General features: G+C 41.3%; 1 protein-coding gene across 3 annotated transcripts in view; it reads right to left on the minus strand.

Annotated features, from left to right (window-relative positions):
- Nucleotides 1-7,875: 7,875 nt before the first annotated feature.
- The window catches only part of SOX5 (SRY-box transcription factor 5), a 313,721-nt gene continuing 303,678 nt past the window's right edge, over nucleotides 7,876-17,918 (minus strand). For all 3 annotated transcript variants that reach the window (XM_077807473.1, XM_077807474.1, XM_077807472.1), the window contains 2 exons: nucleotides 12,475-12,691; nucleotides 7,876-8,179 (listed from right to left, as the gene is read on the minus strand). In XM_077807473.1, the coding sequence (XP_077663599.1) occupies nucleotides 7,876-8,179; nucleotides 12,475-12,691 (521 nt within the window). The remainder of the gene's footprint in view (nucleotides 8,180-12,474; nucleotides 12,692-17,918) is intronic.

A 17,918-nucleotide genomic window follows, 5' to 3' on the forward strand; every position in this document is an offset into this window, starting at 1 on the left:
CCAATCAAAGGTGAATGATGCCTTTGTCTCTGATTCCTTTGCTTTTGCAAATACACTTCATATTCTTACGTTTCTGACCTATGCTTTCAGTGACTGAGCAGACATCAGTTGGCCTGTGGTTTCCCTCGCTACATTTCTGAATGCTCCTTGTTCAAAATCCTAAATGATCGCTCAAGTGTTGCCATCAAAGTCACAATACTCCGCATGTTCATCCAGGGTGCTTTATAGTCGCCCACGTTTTCTGTGGATCTTTGCACCTTTTGGTAAATGCATACATTTGTGTGTTAGATTGCTCTTAGGAATTATCTGTTCATCACACTTGTTTTTAGCACAATGTCATAGTTATTCTTATCTCCTTCCTAAGCAAAAAGGCTTTATAAATATTTTCAGCATCGCTCCCCAGTGTGTAGATTAATGAGTTGACCTATATTCCTTGCTTGCTGGGTTAATGTTCATTGCCTTTTGGAATCTGGAGAAGTGTCCATTCCACGGAGGCTGTTCCATGGACATATCAAATATCATGTTTGGAGAGGATTGAGCATTGTCATGTCACCCTCACCCGCCCCCCCCCCTTATTCATGTGACACTGGTAAATCCTAAAAAAAAGGTTGTTTTCTTCTAAAACTGAACAAGGGAACTTACTTTGTTAAAAAAAAAAAATCTCCTTTTCCTTGCTCGCTTTGTACAGAGCGTTTCCCCAGAACCTTTCTCAGCCCCTTCCCTGGGTTCCTGCAACAGATTTTAAAAAACACTACACGTGCCCTCACACACAAAGCTCCACTAGCCACGTCTGTTCAATGGGAAAAGGAATGACTTTGCCAGAGTTACAAGTCGCTCTGCTGCAGTACGTGAAGTGTGGGCCTATTCTGAAAAGTGGCATTTTGTGTATATAAAACCAGTCAAATCTGTTTACGTAAGTGACCTAAATAAGCTTTTACTTCTGTTTGCCTGACAGAGCCATCACAACGCTGGACAAGTAAGCTAGATTCCACTCCATCCACAGCACAATTCAGCTAAATTGTGTTGTGGGTTCAATTTAGGCCAAGCTAAAATTAGGTTCTTAAATCCATCCTGAGGCACCTGCTTGACTTTCAGAATTACTGAGCAGCCACCAGCTCCCCTGGCTGCCATTGGGAGCTGGTGGACGGGCAGCAGTTTGAAAAATCAGGCAGGTGCCTGGGGACGTCATTTCCAAAAGTCACTTAGATGCTTTTGAAGTTTTTATTCTGGGGATTTAAACGCTAGGTTCCTTTTTTGAAAACCTTAGAGGTTGACTTCAAATTGGATAGTTCTCATTCTTAGTTTGTCTCTCTCTCTCACACACTCCCCCTTTCCAGCCATTACAGGTCAAATCTTGGATTTGCTATATGCCGGCCTCTTCATTAAAAAAAAAAAAAAAAAAGGTCATGCGCCCCCATCGTTGGGCTGCGACTGCCAAATGCCAACCTGCTGCTCCGTGAGGAGGTGGGAGCGAGACGTGTGCATGAGGGGAAGGGTGGTGGGGTTAGTAATTGTATCGCTTGCCAAGAGGCCAATAGAATCACCTATGTAAAAGGCTGGACAGGCTAGTAGGGCCTGGAGTCTGGACATGCAGTAACTTTGGCGCCATGACACGCAAAAGATGGTAAAGTCAGAGCACAACTAAGCTGCCATATTAGCCGTCCGTGGTGCCATGTGTTAGAGGGGAGTCTTGGGGGACTACTTGAGACTGCTCTTGGTGTGACTTGTGTGTACTGGACACTTCAGTGGCACGTAGGGCCTCTTCTGTGATATACATTGGGTGACTGGGCTGCTGTTTGTAGCAGGCTCTGTGTGTGTTGTGGTCCTGTAAAGTCCAGTCCTTTCCTGGACACGTCTTGATGCATAGCCACTGCCTCTTTTTTTTGTTGTTGACGGTGTCATGTTGCAAGATGTGCGTTTCTGTTGTCTATTGATCACAAGCTATGGTGTGGAGACTAGTGTCAGGCAGCCCTGCTTTGTTAAAGCTGTTCCCAGTCCCTCATGCTGATGGCCCTCACCTCCTAATGAAGTTAGTGAGAGTTGAGGGTGCTTAGTTACCCAGAGCCTACCAGCTTGCAGAAATCTGAGCTTCACATTGTGGCTGGGATATTGATTCAGCAAGTTCAGGCTCAACCCTACAAATGCTTACTCACACAAGGAGAGTTTCAAAATTGATGGAGCACCTCACAGGCGTAAGGATTTGCAGGATCACATCCTTTAATGGCTATCTATATGTTACTCCCAAGTACCCTGTCTCACTGTTTGAGTAGTTTTTGAATCATATGGGGGCGCAGCCACCTGAATTTGTACTTTTCTTTGTTGGGGAAGATGGAGGTGGTGGGAAGTTTGCACTGATTTTGCCTCACTTTCTGCCACATATTGCTGTGGAAACTGAAGGAGCGGTTAGTCAGTATGCCCCCAATTCCAAGTTAATAGGGTTATTTATTGTGTATAATCAAGCATTTCCCTGAATGTGCTTTGAATTTCTGAACCTAATAGCTATACTTATAAATTAGCAAAACTAAATCAATGTATGGTTTAGAGTTGGGCTTGAACCAAAACTCTGATCCAAGCAGCCCCACATATACACCGGCCAGTATCTGGATCCATATCAGTACTTTGGAAGTCGTTCCTGTCTGCATGTGGCCTGAATAAGATCTCTAGGTCCAAATTTTTCTCCTGACATTTCAGTGGCATTACACCAGGAACGATTTTGGCCCCTGGCATTTGTACAACCTTGAGTAATGGGATTTAAATGTTTTGTATCTTGTTTTATTAGTCTGATAACAAAACTAAACAGCACCCAATGGCTGTAAGAAGTGGGAAACAGAAACACAGTATAAGTAAAGAACACATTTGCTGTTTTTATTGGTGCCTTGTAGGGCAATAATACTGAAAAAAGGGGAATGCAAAAAAACCCAGCATGGTGGTAACCCACATCTTAAAGAGTACATCAACTCCTGGTTTTTTAATTTATTGTGGCATGAATGATAACATAAAACCAAAACATGAAAATATACAACTTATATTACACTATGTGTTATGAACAAAATATAAATCTATAACTCTATGTTATATTTACATAATTATTTCTTTTATTAAATTTCAAGTGAGATGGTAGGTTGCACATACTTTGTTTTAAGCTCCAGGCATTTGATTGTCTCTATTTTCTTTTCTATTTTTCTTTTCACTTGTAAAATCCAAAATGTTAGAAGGAGGAAGAAGAGCTTTAGAGCCAATGGAGCTATATAAATACTGTTTCAGCAAACCAGTGACAAAAAACACTGGGGAGTAGAGAAATCAGTCAGTAGAAAAAACAAACTTGACATGTTCTTCAATCTGGGAAACTGACAAGTTAAGATAAAGTTGAAGAAAATGTAAATATAAACCAAGCTAAACATCCATCCCATGCGCTGTGAGTTGAGGATACACTTGGATCCACATCTAATGAATTACATACATTTCCTTGCAAAATTGAAGATGGGATTCTATCAAGAAGTGGGCAGACAAAATATTTCATATTTGATAAACCATGCCCTTAAACATATGATATATTATGCAGTTGCGATTAATTTTAGCGGCTAAATTCTTGCTAAGTGAGGTCTATGTTGCCACTGTGTGTAATTATTTTTGATGTTACTAACGTAATGTCAGAGTCTTCTTCAGCGACAACAGCAGCTCATCTCTTTGGATTAAAAAAGAAAAAGCTTTGAAAATGTGCTGTAAAAAGGTTAAAGACAATTTACTTTTTAAAAAAATGATTTAATTAAAGAAAGAGTCTACTGCAGAAACCAAATCTTTGAAATAATGTCTATGCAGAAAGAATTTCTTCCATATGCATTTGTAATAAGAGGATTTCGTTACAAAACTAATTAAATTCTATAATAGTAGCTAGTGTTCTTTTCTGGGGGCCTGATTAATATAGCGGAACGGTTAAATAAAGATGTTAAATGCACTTAAAAATCCTATTTTACTAATATAAGGCATGAATAAATTCAGAAAGAATTATGTGTTATTTCATTGAGCTTACCAGTCAGTCCCTCCATTTTTTTTTCTTTTGACCCTCTTTTCCCCACTGCTGGTATTACTCTCTGAGAAGTTTGAGACACACCGGAGTAAGAAGCTGCCCTGATTTCTGAGGAAATGAAATGTGTGACCAACACAAAAGTTCTAACAAGAAGATCATCATTATATAGATTCCCAGGAAAGGGGCGAGCTTGGCCCACATATATGCTAGGCTTTTTGTGCAATTTTAGGTTAATACTATCCTAATCTGTTCTAACTTGGTCTTTCTCGGAGCCATAAGGACACAAAACCCAGGAAAAGAAAGAAAGAAGACAAGAACTTCCTTTATAGTTTTTTTAAAAAGGGCCTCTATTTCAAACATGGGTGTTGTAATACGATAGGACATATGGGCGCTCTGATCCAGCAAAATACTTAAGCACCTGCTTTGTGGGGCTGTATCAGTTTCAACATCGAAATCCAGGGTCTTTAGCAAGCTACCCAGGTTTGAAAATTTGACCCAAGCCCTAGGTCCTAGCATAGTCTCTCAGGTATAGGTTGGGTTGCAATAAAGTCAGCATTTTTTTTTTCTTTTTTTAGCATTCGTTCTGAGACTCAGTCAAAGACAACACGGAATGTAAAGCACAGCCCCATCTCCCACTCCTCCCCAAAAAGGAATTCTGTCACATCACTCATTATGAGGAATAGCGCTTAGTCCTCCAGCCCTTACAAGTGCTCCTAATTCACGCGACTAGGCCCATTGGCTTAAACAGGGCTACTCCCATGAGTGAGGCCTTGAGTATCAAGCTCATAGCTTTTTTGGGTGAAATGCTAGTCCCATCGAAGTCTAAGGCAAAACTCCCATTGACTTCAATGAGGCCAGAATTTCACCATGCCTGCCTTGGTGGCACCTACCTGGAGCTAAAACAAAGTATTCTCGTAGCCCGAAGTCACATAATTAAACCAGAGCATCTCTATAACATGGTGGAAATCAAGCAACCAGCAAATGTGAGGTGAATCCACAAGAGTCAGAAATAATTTGTTCACAAAGACAGGGAACAAATTAAAAAAAAAAGAAGCAAATATCTGTTTTCACATTGTACATAAGAATGATATAAAAACAATTGTCTATTTTTTTTCTTCTTATCCAAACAGAGTGCTTAAAAAAATTGGCTCTAGATGACTGGTGTAATTAAATAACTAAAATGAGTGATGAGAGAGCAGAAGTTAATTAAGATTGAAAACAACACTTCCATTAATTCACTCCATCATAATAAACATCAGAAGTTGACATGACTGGGGCCAAAATTAAAATGAAGAAATAAGAATGGGGGTGAGCATGGGAAGAAGTGAGTTTTTATATGTCTATATAAAAAAGCGGGGTTGGGCAGCAATTTTAAATATCTCAACAGCTTCATTTGCTGCACTGCCAAATCAGAACAGAATAAAATAAGGTAGAAAAAAGGGAAATAAATTATACATAATTTACTAATCTGGGAACAGCTGACCATTATTATTATTATTATTATTATAATTACCATTACAACACTAGCAAGAAGAGGCAGTTCAAATGAAAAAAAAATACAGTCATCAAATACAAACAAAACCAATAAAACCCTCTGACGTGGAGGATGTGATCAGCTACTCCAAGCGTAACCCCAGAGCAAGTCTTCTGAAAGCGAGAAAAAGTGAAAAGAATTTTTGATGCAGAGGTGGAAATCGAAAAGGGGAAATAAAGAAAAGGGAGGGAGAAAAAAAGATGGCATGGGGTGAAGCTATCACACATCCAAACCGCTCATTGGAGTATTGTCCTAACTCTTAAATGGCATTTGTTTGTTTGTCATTTGCTTTGCACAAGGTCTTGAGAAGGAGCTTTACACTTCAAGTGGTATGTCTTCAGGGCAAGGTAAGGCCATAATCCTGCAATTGGATCTGTGAGGACTGACAGGGTCAGGGCTCTGAATCTACTGGTGAGTACTGTGGGCTGGATCCTGTAAATGCGTGTAGTCCTTACTCACATGAGACGTTCCCATGATGCTGATGATGAGCATCTTCCTGTGAGTAAGGATCTGTAGGATGGTGCCCTATGTTCACAAACTGTGCCTCAATGGAAAACTTTTTTCTGTAACATGAGACTGCACTTCCTAGGATAGAGTTGCTGTTGGAAATCATAGGTATCATTCTCGTGCTAGGGTTAGGTAATGCTGCTGCCTGCTGTCTCACCACATGAAACTGGGCACACTCTTCTTAGAGGAGGATCAGAGTCAGGCACCAAAGGATGCTTTGTGTCACTTTGAAACAAAGCAGAATTTTCAGTTAGGTTGCTGAAAATACCATGGGCTAAATTCTGCCCAGGGTTATATGTGTGCAAAGCCACTGTCTCAAACGTGCATGCCCATGTGTAAACAGCACAGAATTTACAGGTGAGATGACTGAGGCAAGGAGGTCTAGAACAACATTACAAATATCTGTTAGAGCTTGAGGGAATTTATTTATTTTCCTGGTCTCCAACCCTTTTGAAACCTCAAAGACTCAGGATTTTGCTGCGCATAGTGGATGGTGGAATTGCTTCATTGTTATTTTTGTTCTCTCTCCTTGCACAGACATCCCACTGATGCCCGTGGGTGTTCCAAGTAGGTAGAGAGAGCAGAGTCTCAGCCAAGATCTGCCTTATGGATCAGAGATCAGCCCCAGATTCATCCATTTTGGCTCATTCTAGAGGTTAGTACTTCCAATTTGCCTACCCTGTTCTAACAACGGTCATTTTTTATGTTGCCATTTGAAGTATAAATTAAAAGCAAAGGCTCCTTACAGACCAAGTTGTTTGGAGGATGTGGGATTTCATCCTGAATATGATTTTTGCTCACAATGGTCCAATATTATTCTTATTAGTACCATAAACACACACACACAAAAATCCAAGATCATAAAATATTTTTCTCTAAATTTTCTTATGTCTCTCTCACTTTCACCTGAGAACGGCACCTACAGTTTCCTTTAAAAAAGAAAAGAAAAGAAAACAAAGTCTAATCTCACCAGCTGCTGGTATATCAGGTTCTTCGAGGGATTGTCTAAGACATAATAACACTGTCCTAACTTAAGACAGAACAAGAAACAAAAGCGACCAACCGGAAAAATAAAATTGAACTAGTTCAGCGCTTTAGTACAAATTTGGCACTTGCTCAAAGACTCGGTGTGGTGTGCAACTGATGAAGAGAAGTCCTCTCGAGAAAGGAAATTGCTTGTTGGGGTTTACAGAAACAGACTCCCCACTCCCTTCCCCACCATACACACACATGCGTGCCGCCAACCCTAAATATTCAAAGGAGAAGGGAAAAGGAGGAGGGGGAGGAGGCAGAGGGGTAAAAGGAATTGTCTTTTTTTTTTTTTTCCTGTCAGGTGCATTACCAAAAAAAAAAAATTTACTTCTCTTTAAACTGTAGCACAAAACAACAAAACACATTCACAAGCCACTTGTTGGCACTGTGTACCTGAGTGAGAATTTCTAGAACATTGTAGAACAAACAGCCATAGAGTTTATTTGAAAAAAAAAAATAATCAAAGGTCGACGGGTAAGACTTCAGTGCTTGGGTATAGCAGCTGAATTACTGGCATTATTTTACCCATAGCTTATTTCATTCTTTTGTTGTTGTTACCATCATTGTTTCCTTTCTTCTGGGCCTTTTTTTTTAAAATGCAGGCTGATGTCTATTAGTCAGCTGATGTCCCAACTAGTTAAGACTAACAGTTAAAGTAACAGTCAGTGTATGAGAAAGTTAATGTGCTTGGCCACTGGTAAGGATAAACCAGGTGGGGCTTTTTTTTTTTTCCCTCCTTGAAGTCCTGTAAGGTCACGCAATATTTGGACCCTTATCAGTTGGCTTGTCCTGCAATGTGATTTTCACTGTCACTGCCGTAGTCCACATCAGGGTCATCCTCTTCTTCGTCGTACTCATCGTAGATTTCTCCATTGATGTCACTGGCCTGCATCTCCTCTTTGATGTGCGGCTCCTCGCCTTTGATGCCATAAGTGCTCTGGATGACAGGCATCCCGGGCTCTGGGCTGCTGGACACACTTGAGTGCTCTGATGGCAGATGGGGGGAGGGCATTCCTGCCATGGCGATGGCTCCTGGGTAGACTACACCAGTGGTGGCGATAGGAATCTGTGCTTGTTGCCTGTCGTTGAAAAATAACAGGACATTTAAATACAAGCAGGAGCAAAGAGAGAGCTTAGCAGGATAGCCTATAAAGTCACAAGGACTATCATTATTGGGCTTGGTGGGCCACCCCTAATCTTCCAAGCTTTGACACTTGATCTTATGACTAATGTTAGGCCTGAACCAAATCACTGATTCAAGCACCACCAAACTTCAGAGACGTTTGATCTGTATCTGAACTCTGGAGCTTGCCTAAGGTGCAAGGTTCCTTACTGGGTGAATGAGATGTCTATGAGCTCACAGCCAATGACAAACATCCTGCCACCCATGGTCCAACGATTAAAAAAGACTTCCCCTCCCCCCACCCCCCCAAAATAAAAAAATTACGGAGTGCAACGAGGGCTAGAAACAAACAGCAAGGTTTTGCTGGCAGGAGACAGGTGGTGGTGGGAGTTCCTGAGGAAGTCTATTGGTAGCATGGGGAAAAGGAACAGGCTTCCATCTGAAAGCCTGACATAGGCTAGGAACATGGAGTTTATTTAGAAACCTGATGGCTTGTAGGGAGGGGCACAAGGCCTTCTGGGACCCATGTGGGACTGTGGGTGATCCCCAGGACCTCCAATGTCCACAGGGAGGTGGGTGAGGAGAAGAGGGATCATTTAGTGATCGGGATGGACAACTCCCTGGAACAGTGAGAAATATTGGTGAAAAGTAGATCCTCTCAGGGATGGCAGATAAAACTAGAAAAAGCCAGACTTAGACATACATTGTTTTAAAATAAATAGAGCAACAGCAGTGTTTGATAAAAATCTTCTATAGGACATTTAAGCCTTGGAAACATGTACAAGGTAGTGAAAGCAGAATTATTTCAGGCCATCAAAATTCCTTTTCCATGTAGAACACTAGCTGTGTTGCACCAGAGTTTATTTCCCTCAGAAGCTCCAGGGTCCCAGCAAGCCTAGAGGTTTAAAATTCATGCTCCTTTTGTTTCCTTGCTGCATGAAGTAATTCCATTGCAGTAATACCCTTCAGTACATGCTGCATATTGTAATGTCATCAGTGGTGTGTCCATCTGTACTGAAAAGCCTAGCCACAGGAGACAGGGTGGAATCTCTTGAGATGAACATTTTTAATTAAGAGTGAAACCATCCCCTGTTCCTGAGCCTGACTGTTCACTGACTGCCCAGTAAGCTTTGCACAGCAATCCCGAAAGACTAAGCAGTCCCAAGCATCTGAACATTTATTTGGAATTATTTGCCACATTTTTAACGTTCTTGCTTGTTGCTGTCCTAGGGAAGCCTGCTCACTTCCTTATTTCAAGAACAATATAGTTGCCTCAACTAAGGGCTTAGCCTGTAAATAGGGAGAACATATATTTTGCTTTTACTCTTAATTCAACAGAAAGACCTAGCATTTCTGCAACTAGAATTATTCAGTGTTTTTAAATGGCTTTTAATAATAGGAACACTTTGCACTCAGATGGTGCCTCTCATAGGCCAAACGTTTGTTGAGTTTCACAGTTCTTCTGTAATGTCACTTGCATTCCATAATTGAAGAATAATATCTGCCACTCCTATAGCGCCTTCCATCAGAGGATCTCAAAGCTCTTTATAGCCACTGATGTGTTAAGGTTCGTGATGGCCCTATAAAGTAAGCATTTTTAGCCCCCTTTTAAAGATGAGGAGGCTGACAGAGATTAAGGGTCCGATTTTTCAAGAGAGCCAAGTCCCAACTATTGTGACACTTACGGACAGACTTTCAAAACTCTTGAAAACCTGGCCATTTATTTTGGTGCCTAAATCGTTTAAAAATCTGGCCCTAAATGACTTGCACCAGGTCCTGCAGTGAATCAGGGGCAAAGCCAGGAACAGAATCTGACTCCCAGGATCAAATACTGATTGAAGTCAATGGGAGTTTTACCACTGACTTCAGTGGAACCTAGATTTCAAACACAGCCCCCCTCCCCAGTCCCTGCTCTAAATTCTAGACAAACTATCTCCAGAATGTCTTGTTTTCAGATAGGGTACTTGTCAGATTCATCTGGAAAGTTAAATAATAATACTAAAAACATTGCAAGATTAGTTTAAAAAAATTGTAAAGCCCTGCATGTCAGCGAGATAAGCAGTATTTGGGGGGCTCTCTTGCCACCTATTCTTTCTCAGAAAGACCCTCCCCCCTCTTTTTTCTAATCTCTTGATGCCGAATGTTGGCTGACTTCCCTATGTTTGTTTCAGTGCTTACTAGTCGGATCACTGAACCTGCCAGCACCACAGGGTTAAGCAGCTCAAATTTCTCTGTTGAGCTGCTTATTATAACAGTGTACACGGTAACTGTTCAAAACACTGTCTAAGGACACTTACCAGTAACTGGGCCACTATTTCCCCTTTACTGCTATTCATACCGATTAACTAGACCCGGTTCTGGTACAATAAAAAAAAACATTCCTTTTTCACCCCAAAAGGGAAACAGAGCCCAGATTCCAATTTTTTTAAGGCTAGTTGACTTTTTTTTTAAACAAAAACAATCTTTTTTTGTGTAGCTCTGTGTTTCCTGGACCACATGGGGAAATATCACAAGAACATCTGTCCTTGCAATACTTCTCACCTATCTGTAGCCAAAACCAAACAGTAGTTGCAGAAAGAACCTTCCAGGTGGGTTTCTATATCAAAAAGCAGAGAAGTAAGTCTGGACAAACATGCAAACCTTTGGATATTTTGCTGAACCAATCCTCTTGAGATTTGAACCCCCACACTAGCTTTCAGCTTACCACCGAGCAAAAGTGTCTCTGGCACCGCTAATGCCCTTGGACTGAAGTAATCTCATCATCTGACCAATGTGAGCTGGCTGAGGATGTTTTATGCCTCTATCCTCACTGACCTTATTAGCAAGGCTCAACCTGCCATGGGCTGTGGTCTTCAGTAGCATTGCTGAGTAATCTTTTAGCCGACCTGTTGCCGAACTCCTTGAATGTGAGCTAGTGTTTCTGGCCTTGGGAGCTATAGGCACTATCAACAGATTAATTCATATAGATTCTGTAAAACCCCATAATGATTAATACTTAGCACATCTGTGGTGCATTTCATCCAAAGATGTGGTCAAAATGGGCAAGTATCATTATTTCTGTATTACAGATGGGGAAACTGAAGCCCAGTTGGCCAAAATTAAATAGCAAAGCCATGAACAGATCTCCTGACTTCCAGGTCACAGCTATATGGACCACATGGCCTTTAAATATGAGCTTCATATTAGTTAGTGTGATGGGGTGTATCGGCCCTCTGCTGGAGGTCTTGCAGTCCTGCCACACCCCGCCTTTGGAAAAGAAACAGTGAATGTGGGTCCTCCAGGCCTGCCTAGAAATGCTGCAGAGCAGCAGCCAATCAGAGCACAGCAGGCTCAGATAAAAAGAACTGCAAGGGCTGAGCAGGTCAGTGGCTGGCTGGGACCAGAAGGAGGACAGAAGGTTGCAAAACTCCACAGGTAAAGAGGCCTGGGAAGGACTGTACTCAAGCAGGGAAAAGACAGAGAACCCTGAGATCAGGGTGAAGAGGAAGGGGTTACATGGGAATTGGCCCAGGGAATAGCAGCAGCACCAGAGTTAAAGGAAGCAGCACATGGCTGCTATTTGTAGGGTCCCTGGATTGGGATCCGGAGCAGTCAGCGGGCCTAGGTTCCCCCCACCGGCCACTGGAAAAGTGGCCTAAGCCCCATGGAGAGGATAAGACTCTGCATTAAAAGCTTAAGAAAGGGGCTGGGAATTTAAATAGGCCCCGTGATGGGCTGAAGACCCTGAAGTGGGCCAACCATATGTTAAACTTTATTACCCCGGGAAGGGGACTGGAATTAAGGAGTAAGCTGGCTGGACAGCTGGGATACCACAGAACCACTGAGAACAAAGAGTCTCCAGGGAGAAAGCGCTGGGGGCACTGATCTATACCAGGCTAGGGACAGATTTAAAGCTAGCCCAGAAAGGCCGAGAATTGAGCCCCAAAGGCAGGGCTGCAGATATCAACCAGAGCAAGTGAAAGGCCCTGCTGGAGTTTTGTTACCCTGGAAGGGGTTTGTTTGTTCGTTCACATATTGACTGTGTGTGACCTGGCTGGAGGGCTGGGCCACAGAAAACCCACCTGACGAGGTTAACAGCTGTCGGGGCACCGGAAGCCAAGAGAGAGGGAGTGCAGGTTCACACCCAGCCGACAAGAGGCACTCCTCCGTCATAGTTAGCAACACATTATTTACCTCATAATAAAATCTGAAGTTTACAGCTCTGAAACAAGGACAATTTCTACTGAAATAAAAGAGATGACAGGCCCATACCCAACATTAAAATACTGCCTCATCTCTTGTCGCCTGTTGCGCATGATTGCCTTGTACTCGCCGATCCGCAATTTTTTGCCATCCACAAGACAGGTGCGCTTCGGCCTGGGCTTGTATTTATAGTCTGGGTATTTCTCCAGGTGTTGCTTGCTGAGTCGGGCCTGCTCCTCATAGTATGGCTGCTTCTCTAGGTTTGTCATAGCTTTCCAGCGAGATCCTGTCACAAGAAGAATGAGAAATGAGAACCCTGCCCCTTTCCCATTCAGAGAAGGACAAATAAGCAGGTCATTAAGAACAAGATCCCCCCGTTCCTATGGCTTTGGGCTGTGAAACAGTCAGCTCTTTCAGATGGGGAGGGTCACAGCTAGTTTTTATTTGGCCTGTAAACCTCCCAGGTATGCCCATGTGGTGCAGGTAGCTTTGTATGTGGCATTCTTTTATGGACACTGCTGCCACACTGTCTTTTAGATGAGACATAACCCCAACGTCCTGACCACAGTCATTATTAAACATCCCTGATACTTTGTAAAAGTAGGTTGCGAATCCCAATGGCTTGGGCAAAGTCCCATTCAGCTGTTTGGATTCTAGTCTGCCTGTGTTGCTCTGTGGTTTCATTTAAGCATGGTACTCGTCTCCACTTCCTGTTCTAATGTTCCTGTGTGCTGTGAACTAGCTGCTGCATTCCACCCTGGGCTGGATTAAAATATAGGGACGCTAGGGCCTTGATTCCTAACGTCAGGCTTACATCAAAGTCTAAGCTTTCATTGTTTTAAACAAGTATCTTTCTAGCTTTCACGGTTGTAACAAAAAGCTTGAAAACATGAACTGAGCATAGCCAATGTGCTGAATTCTGCCCGAGTCTTCAGAGAGCCTGAAACAATAGCTTTGAGAGAGAGGAATTGTGTAGTGCATCCCAGTGAGGTGTTAACTCGAAAACCCTCTACAGTGGGAAGTCGTGCCAACTCCAGCCCAACAGAGGACTCTGTATGTAGCAGGAGGTGAAGAATGAAGTGGGCCTGGCTCACCTGTTACAAAAATACAAGTAGCTTTGAGAGGGCTCCCCTGCTTCTACCCCTGCCTCTCTGGGGCCAGAACAGACACCTGCTACTACTCCTGGGGTGAGGTGGGATGCGGGAAAAGAAAGGGCCATGCCTTTGCCTTTCCCTATCTGGGAAGGAAGTCCCCTGCCATCACCACATCATTTGGGGTCAGGGTTATGGTGTGGGGCTGTGGCACAGGGACCCTCATATTGTGGTGTGACTAGGGCCCTACATTGCTCCCATTCAAGCCTGGTACAACTGCTTCTGAGGTAGAATTCCAGTGAAGAGAGGAGTAGTTCCCATATATTCCCATAAAGTACCAAGCTAGAGTCTGGTTCTTTGGGATGAAAGATCCTATTTAAGTGTAAGGGAGGAGCTCTCAACCTTTCCAGACGACTGTACCTCTTTCAGTAGTCTGATTTGTCTTGCGTTCCACTAAGTTACACCTGCTTAAAAACTACTTGCTTACAAAATCAGACACAAAAATACAAAAGTATCACAGCACACTTATTAAAAAATGGGTTACTTTCTCATTTTCACCATATAATTATAAAATAAATCAATTGGAATATAAATATTTTACTTACCGTTCAGTGTATAGTACATAGAGCAGTATAAACAAGTCATTGTATGAAATTTTAGTTTGCACTGACTTCGCTAGTGCTTTTTATGTAGTCTGTTGTAAAACTAGGCGAATATCTAGATGAGTTGATGTATCCCCTTGAAGACCTCTACATACCCCCCGGGATACACATACCCCTGATTGAGAACCACTGGTACAAGGTATTATTAAAAAGAATCCAGAGGCGCAAAAGAGTTGTTCCCATGTGACAAATTAGCAGTTGGAGACAGAGCATTAATATACAATATTTTGATAACTAGTGTTTAAATTAAAATATTCCCGCTGCATTGGGATGATCCTTAACTTTTGCTCTGTGCTGCTGTGTTTATACTGGGTGAATAGTGGAAAAAATGAGTATTTTTATTTAAAAATGTCCCATGAAAAATTAAAAACAAAACAAACAAAAAAACCCTAACAGATAATGCCTGAAAAAATGCAGCAAGATACCCTGAATAAAATATTCTTTGGGAATTATTCAATGAACTCTAGGATTGCTTCAGGACAAGATCCATTCCACGCAACATTATGGACCAAACTGTGAAATATATGACCCAGAAGGAAAAACTGGTTGGAAAATAGTCCATTTTCCTACTGGAAATAAGTCCGCATAATTTCTCAACATAACAGGTTTAGAATGTTATATTTGACTTACAGTACTTTCCTTCTTTGTTACTCATTCTGTACTTAGCTCAAGCTATTACTCATAGTGTTCTTAGCTCACTCTGCTCCCAAAACTGTCTTTTCAATATAAAAAAAGCACAGTTCTCTCTTCATTAAGAAGGAAACAGTCTGATTCCTTCAGGAAAGTTCCCTTGGGAAGACAGAGCCCACTGGCTGACATCAGTTTTCTCAGTGCTCTGCTTTGTTGAAGCTTCATTTCGAACTCCAGTATGGGTTTCTGTAATGAAAGACTAATAGGCTGGGTACAGAATACTGATCCTACGTCACATCTAGTGGTAACTGACCTAAGGGGAAATGTCTACTCTGAAGGGAGCAATGAAAAATCATCCCTTAGTACAATTAGTGTGGAGTCAATCATGTACCCTTTTACTGCAATATATAAAGGAGCATGGAAAGCAGCTTGGTGGTCTCCTGAAGAGAAGAGTCATTTCCTAGTGGTTATAGCCAGGAAAGTGTCATTCAATAGCTACCTCTTTCCCACTGACTGCCAGATCCTGACCAGGTTAGCTGACACAGTGATAAACAGCTGGGAACTGCCAGAACCTGATCCACCCATGCAGCTGACCCAAGGGAAGCCTGTGTGGGAATATAGATGGGGCCTGAAATTGTTGGTGTTACACATTTGAGAATTAGGGCCAGATCCTGCAAATAGAGTTCTAGGGTGCCAAGATGTGGATCCATTTTCAGGATCTATCCCTTCTTCAGTATACTGGCTTCTCTAAAGTCTGAAGAAGTCACAAACTAAGGCTAAGTGAATCTAGAATCCGCAGGCCATAAACACCATTTGAGCACCTACTGGTTTAAAAATAATAGTTTATGCTGACAAAGAGTTTTCATTTATAAATAATAAAGCTGAAAACCTAAAAGACTTTTTGCTTCAAGTATGTTAAATATCAGAGAAGAGAAGACACCACAGGCTATTTCAGACTCTCTGATAAGTGATGTGAAAGCATGTGCATGTGAGTTTAGTGGTAAAGGTGCATATGGACAGAGAATTGAAGGGGTCAAAGATCAAAAAACGTTTGTTAGGAAGGATACGTACAAATCTCACCGATAGCTTGGCATTGCCACATGTAATTATTGGTGATCGTCTGCACTTATATACGACTCCTAATGCTCTACATATGAAATACCTTATCGTTATATAGAAGTTCTCCCCCCCCATTAAGTATCTTGTATTTACAAAACCAATAAATACGTAAATATCGCAGCAGATACGTAATATATGCGGTATATATCACAAACTAAATTAATAGTCTGAATACCCCATAGTTACCACTGTTAGTTTTCGGAATAAATGGATCATAGAAAAACATAACAGAATAATGAACATAAGCCTTCATCCTGCAAAGACTTATGCACATGCTGAGCTGTATACACTGAATTCTCTGACAATGCAGGTTTGGAGCTATAGTGGTGTGTATGTATTTAAATGAATATATCAAATAAAATCAGTCTTGTAAAATTCTGGTACAAATGTTATGTCAACACACCAAAGTTACTTAAACCATCTTTTACTGTGTTGACTGATGCCAGTAGCTCCAAGTCTCCAGTTGGATATGGGAGGGCAGACCTTCGTGCATAAAGTTAAGCACATGCATAAATTTTTGTAGGCGTAGGGCCATAGGTACTGACATTTTCATCCATATCTCGATTTGTAATACTTATACATAAATGTCATTCATTATTTCCCCCCTTGCAAGCTGCAATCTCAATAGCACAAAAATCCTGGCAGCCTCACCTCTCTTCCTAGCAAATATTTAATAGCTGCCTCCTGCAGTGATATCTCCTATTACTGTGACTTTATTGTTTTTACAAAATATACTAAAGATCATTTACTAGAGTGTTTTGAAGTATCATAAATAATTAAAACTAAACTATGCTTGTCAAAATAAATAAAAAGCAGATTTTGTGATGAAGTATCCTTGATTTTCTGTTTATCGTTTTCATTTGCTTACTTACTAATATGCAAAATTTGGCACGCTGCCGCGGGTCTCAGTATGAAGTGCTCATGTTCTAAAATGTGTCTGTCTAATATACATAGATAAAGAATGAGAACAGATCTTTACGCCCGTGTGAGACCTGATGAAGTCAACGGGAGTATATGCAGATTTAGGGGTCTGCCTGCACAGGTCACATAGCACGATCAAACTACTGTCATCAATCAACACAATAAAGTTAGGTAAGTACATTTTTTGCTCGGACAGAATAGTTTCATGATAAGTTTTGCAAGGCTGATTTTATTGTGTGTGTGTATATAAATACCCACATAACACGAGATATCATGAGACTCATGACAAAATTGCAAGAATTGTCAACACTCCAATCCTGCTTTGGGATCTGTGCAGGCACATTGCTGCACCCACATGGAGCCCTGATGACAGCAGTGGTCATCTGCAGAGGTGTAGCAGTCTGCATGCACAGATCACCATACAGGCTCAGAGTCTACATCCATACAAACACATATATATAGAGTAAAGGCAGAACTGGAAGTACCACATAGAGTTAAGATGCTGTTTTCAGTTGCTTATAACTCTGCAAAACTTTAAACATCCAGGCTGAAATTTTAGATGCTGGGTGTCTGCCTCAGGCTGATTTTTTGATTGATTGATAGACCTGTGGTTTTCAACCTTTTTTCACTTGCAGACCCTTAAAAATTTCAAATGAAGGTGCCGACGACCCCTTTGGAAACTTAGAAATAGTCTGCAGACACCAGGTTGAAAACTACTGATATACACACCTGCATTAGTAGACTGGAGATTTGGGAGGTAACTTCCTGTTTTACCTTTTATAAATCTCTGTAAGTATATTGTAGATCTATTTCTAAAATTAATTTATATATATTTAAAAACATATCTAAGGAATAAATTATTAAAATTTAAGGGGATCCAGCAGACCAGTTATTTTTTAAACAGATTTCTTAACAATTTAATAAAAAACCTAATCTCCACAACTTCAAGTTGTAATGAACAGATGGATGCCAAACGTATGCACAGATGAATTTAGTGACAAATCCGTGTATCTAATTTTTATGCTTAAAACATAATACCATAGTGTCAAACACAATTCCTAGAGAATTCTAGTGCAGTGAAGTGCACTCC

Source organism: Eretmochelys imbricata, chromosome 1 (genome assembly GCF_965152235.1).
Source record: "Eretmochelys imbricata isolate rEreImb1 chromosome 1, rEreImb1.hap1, whole genome shotgun sequence".
In the NCBI taxonomy this organism is placed as follows: Eukaryota; Metazoa; Chordata; order Testudines; family Cheloniidae; genus Eretmochelys; species Eretmochelys imbricata.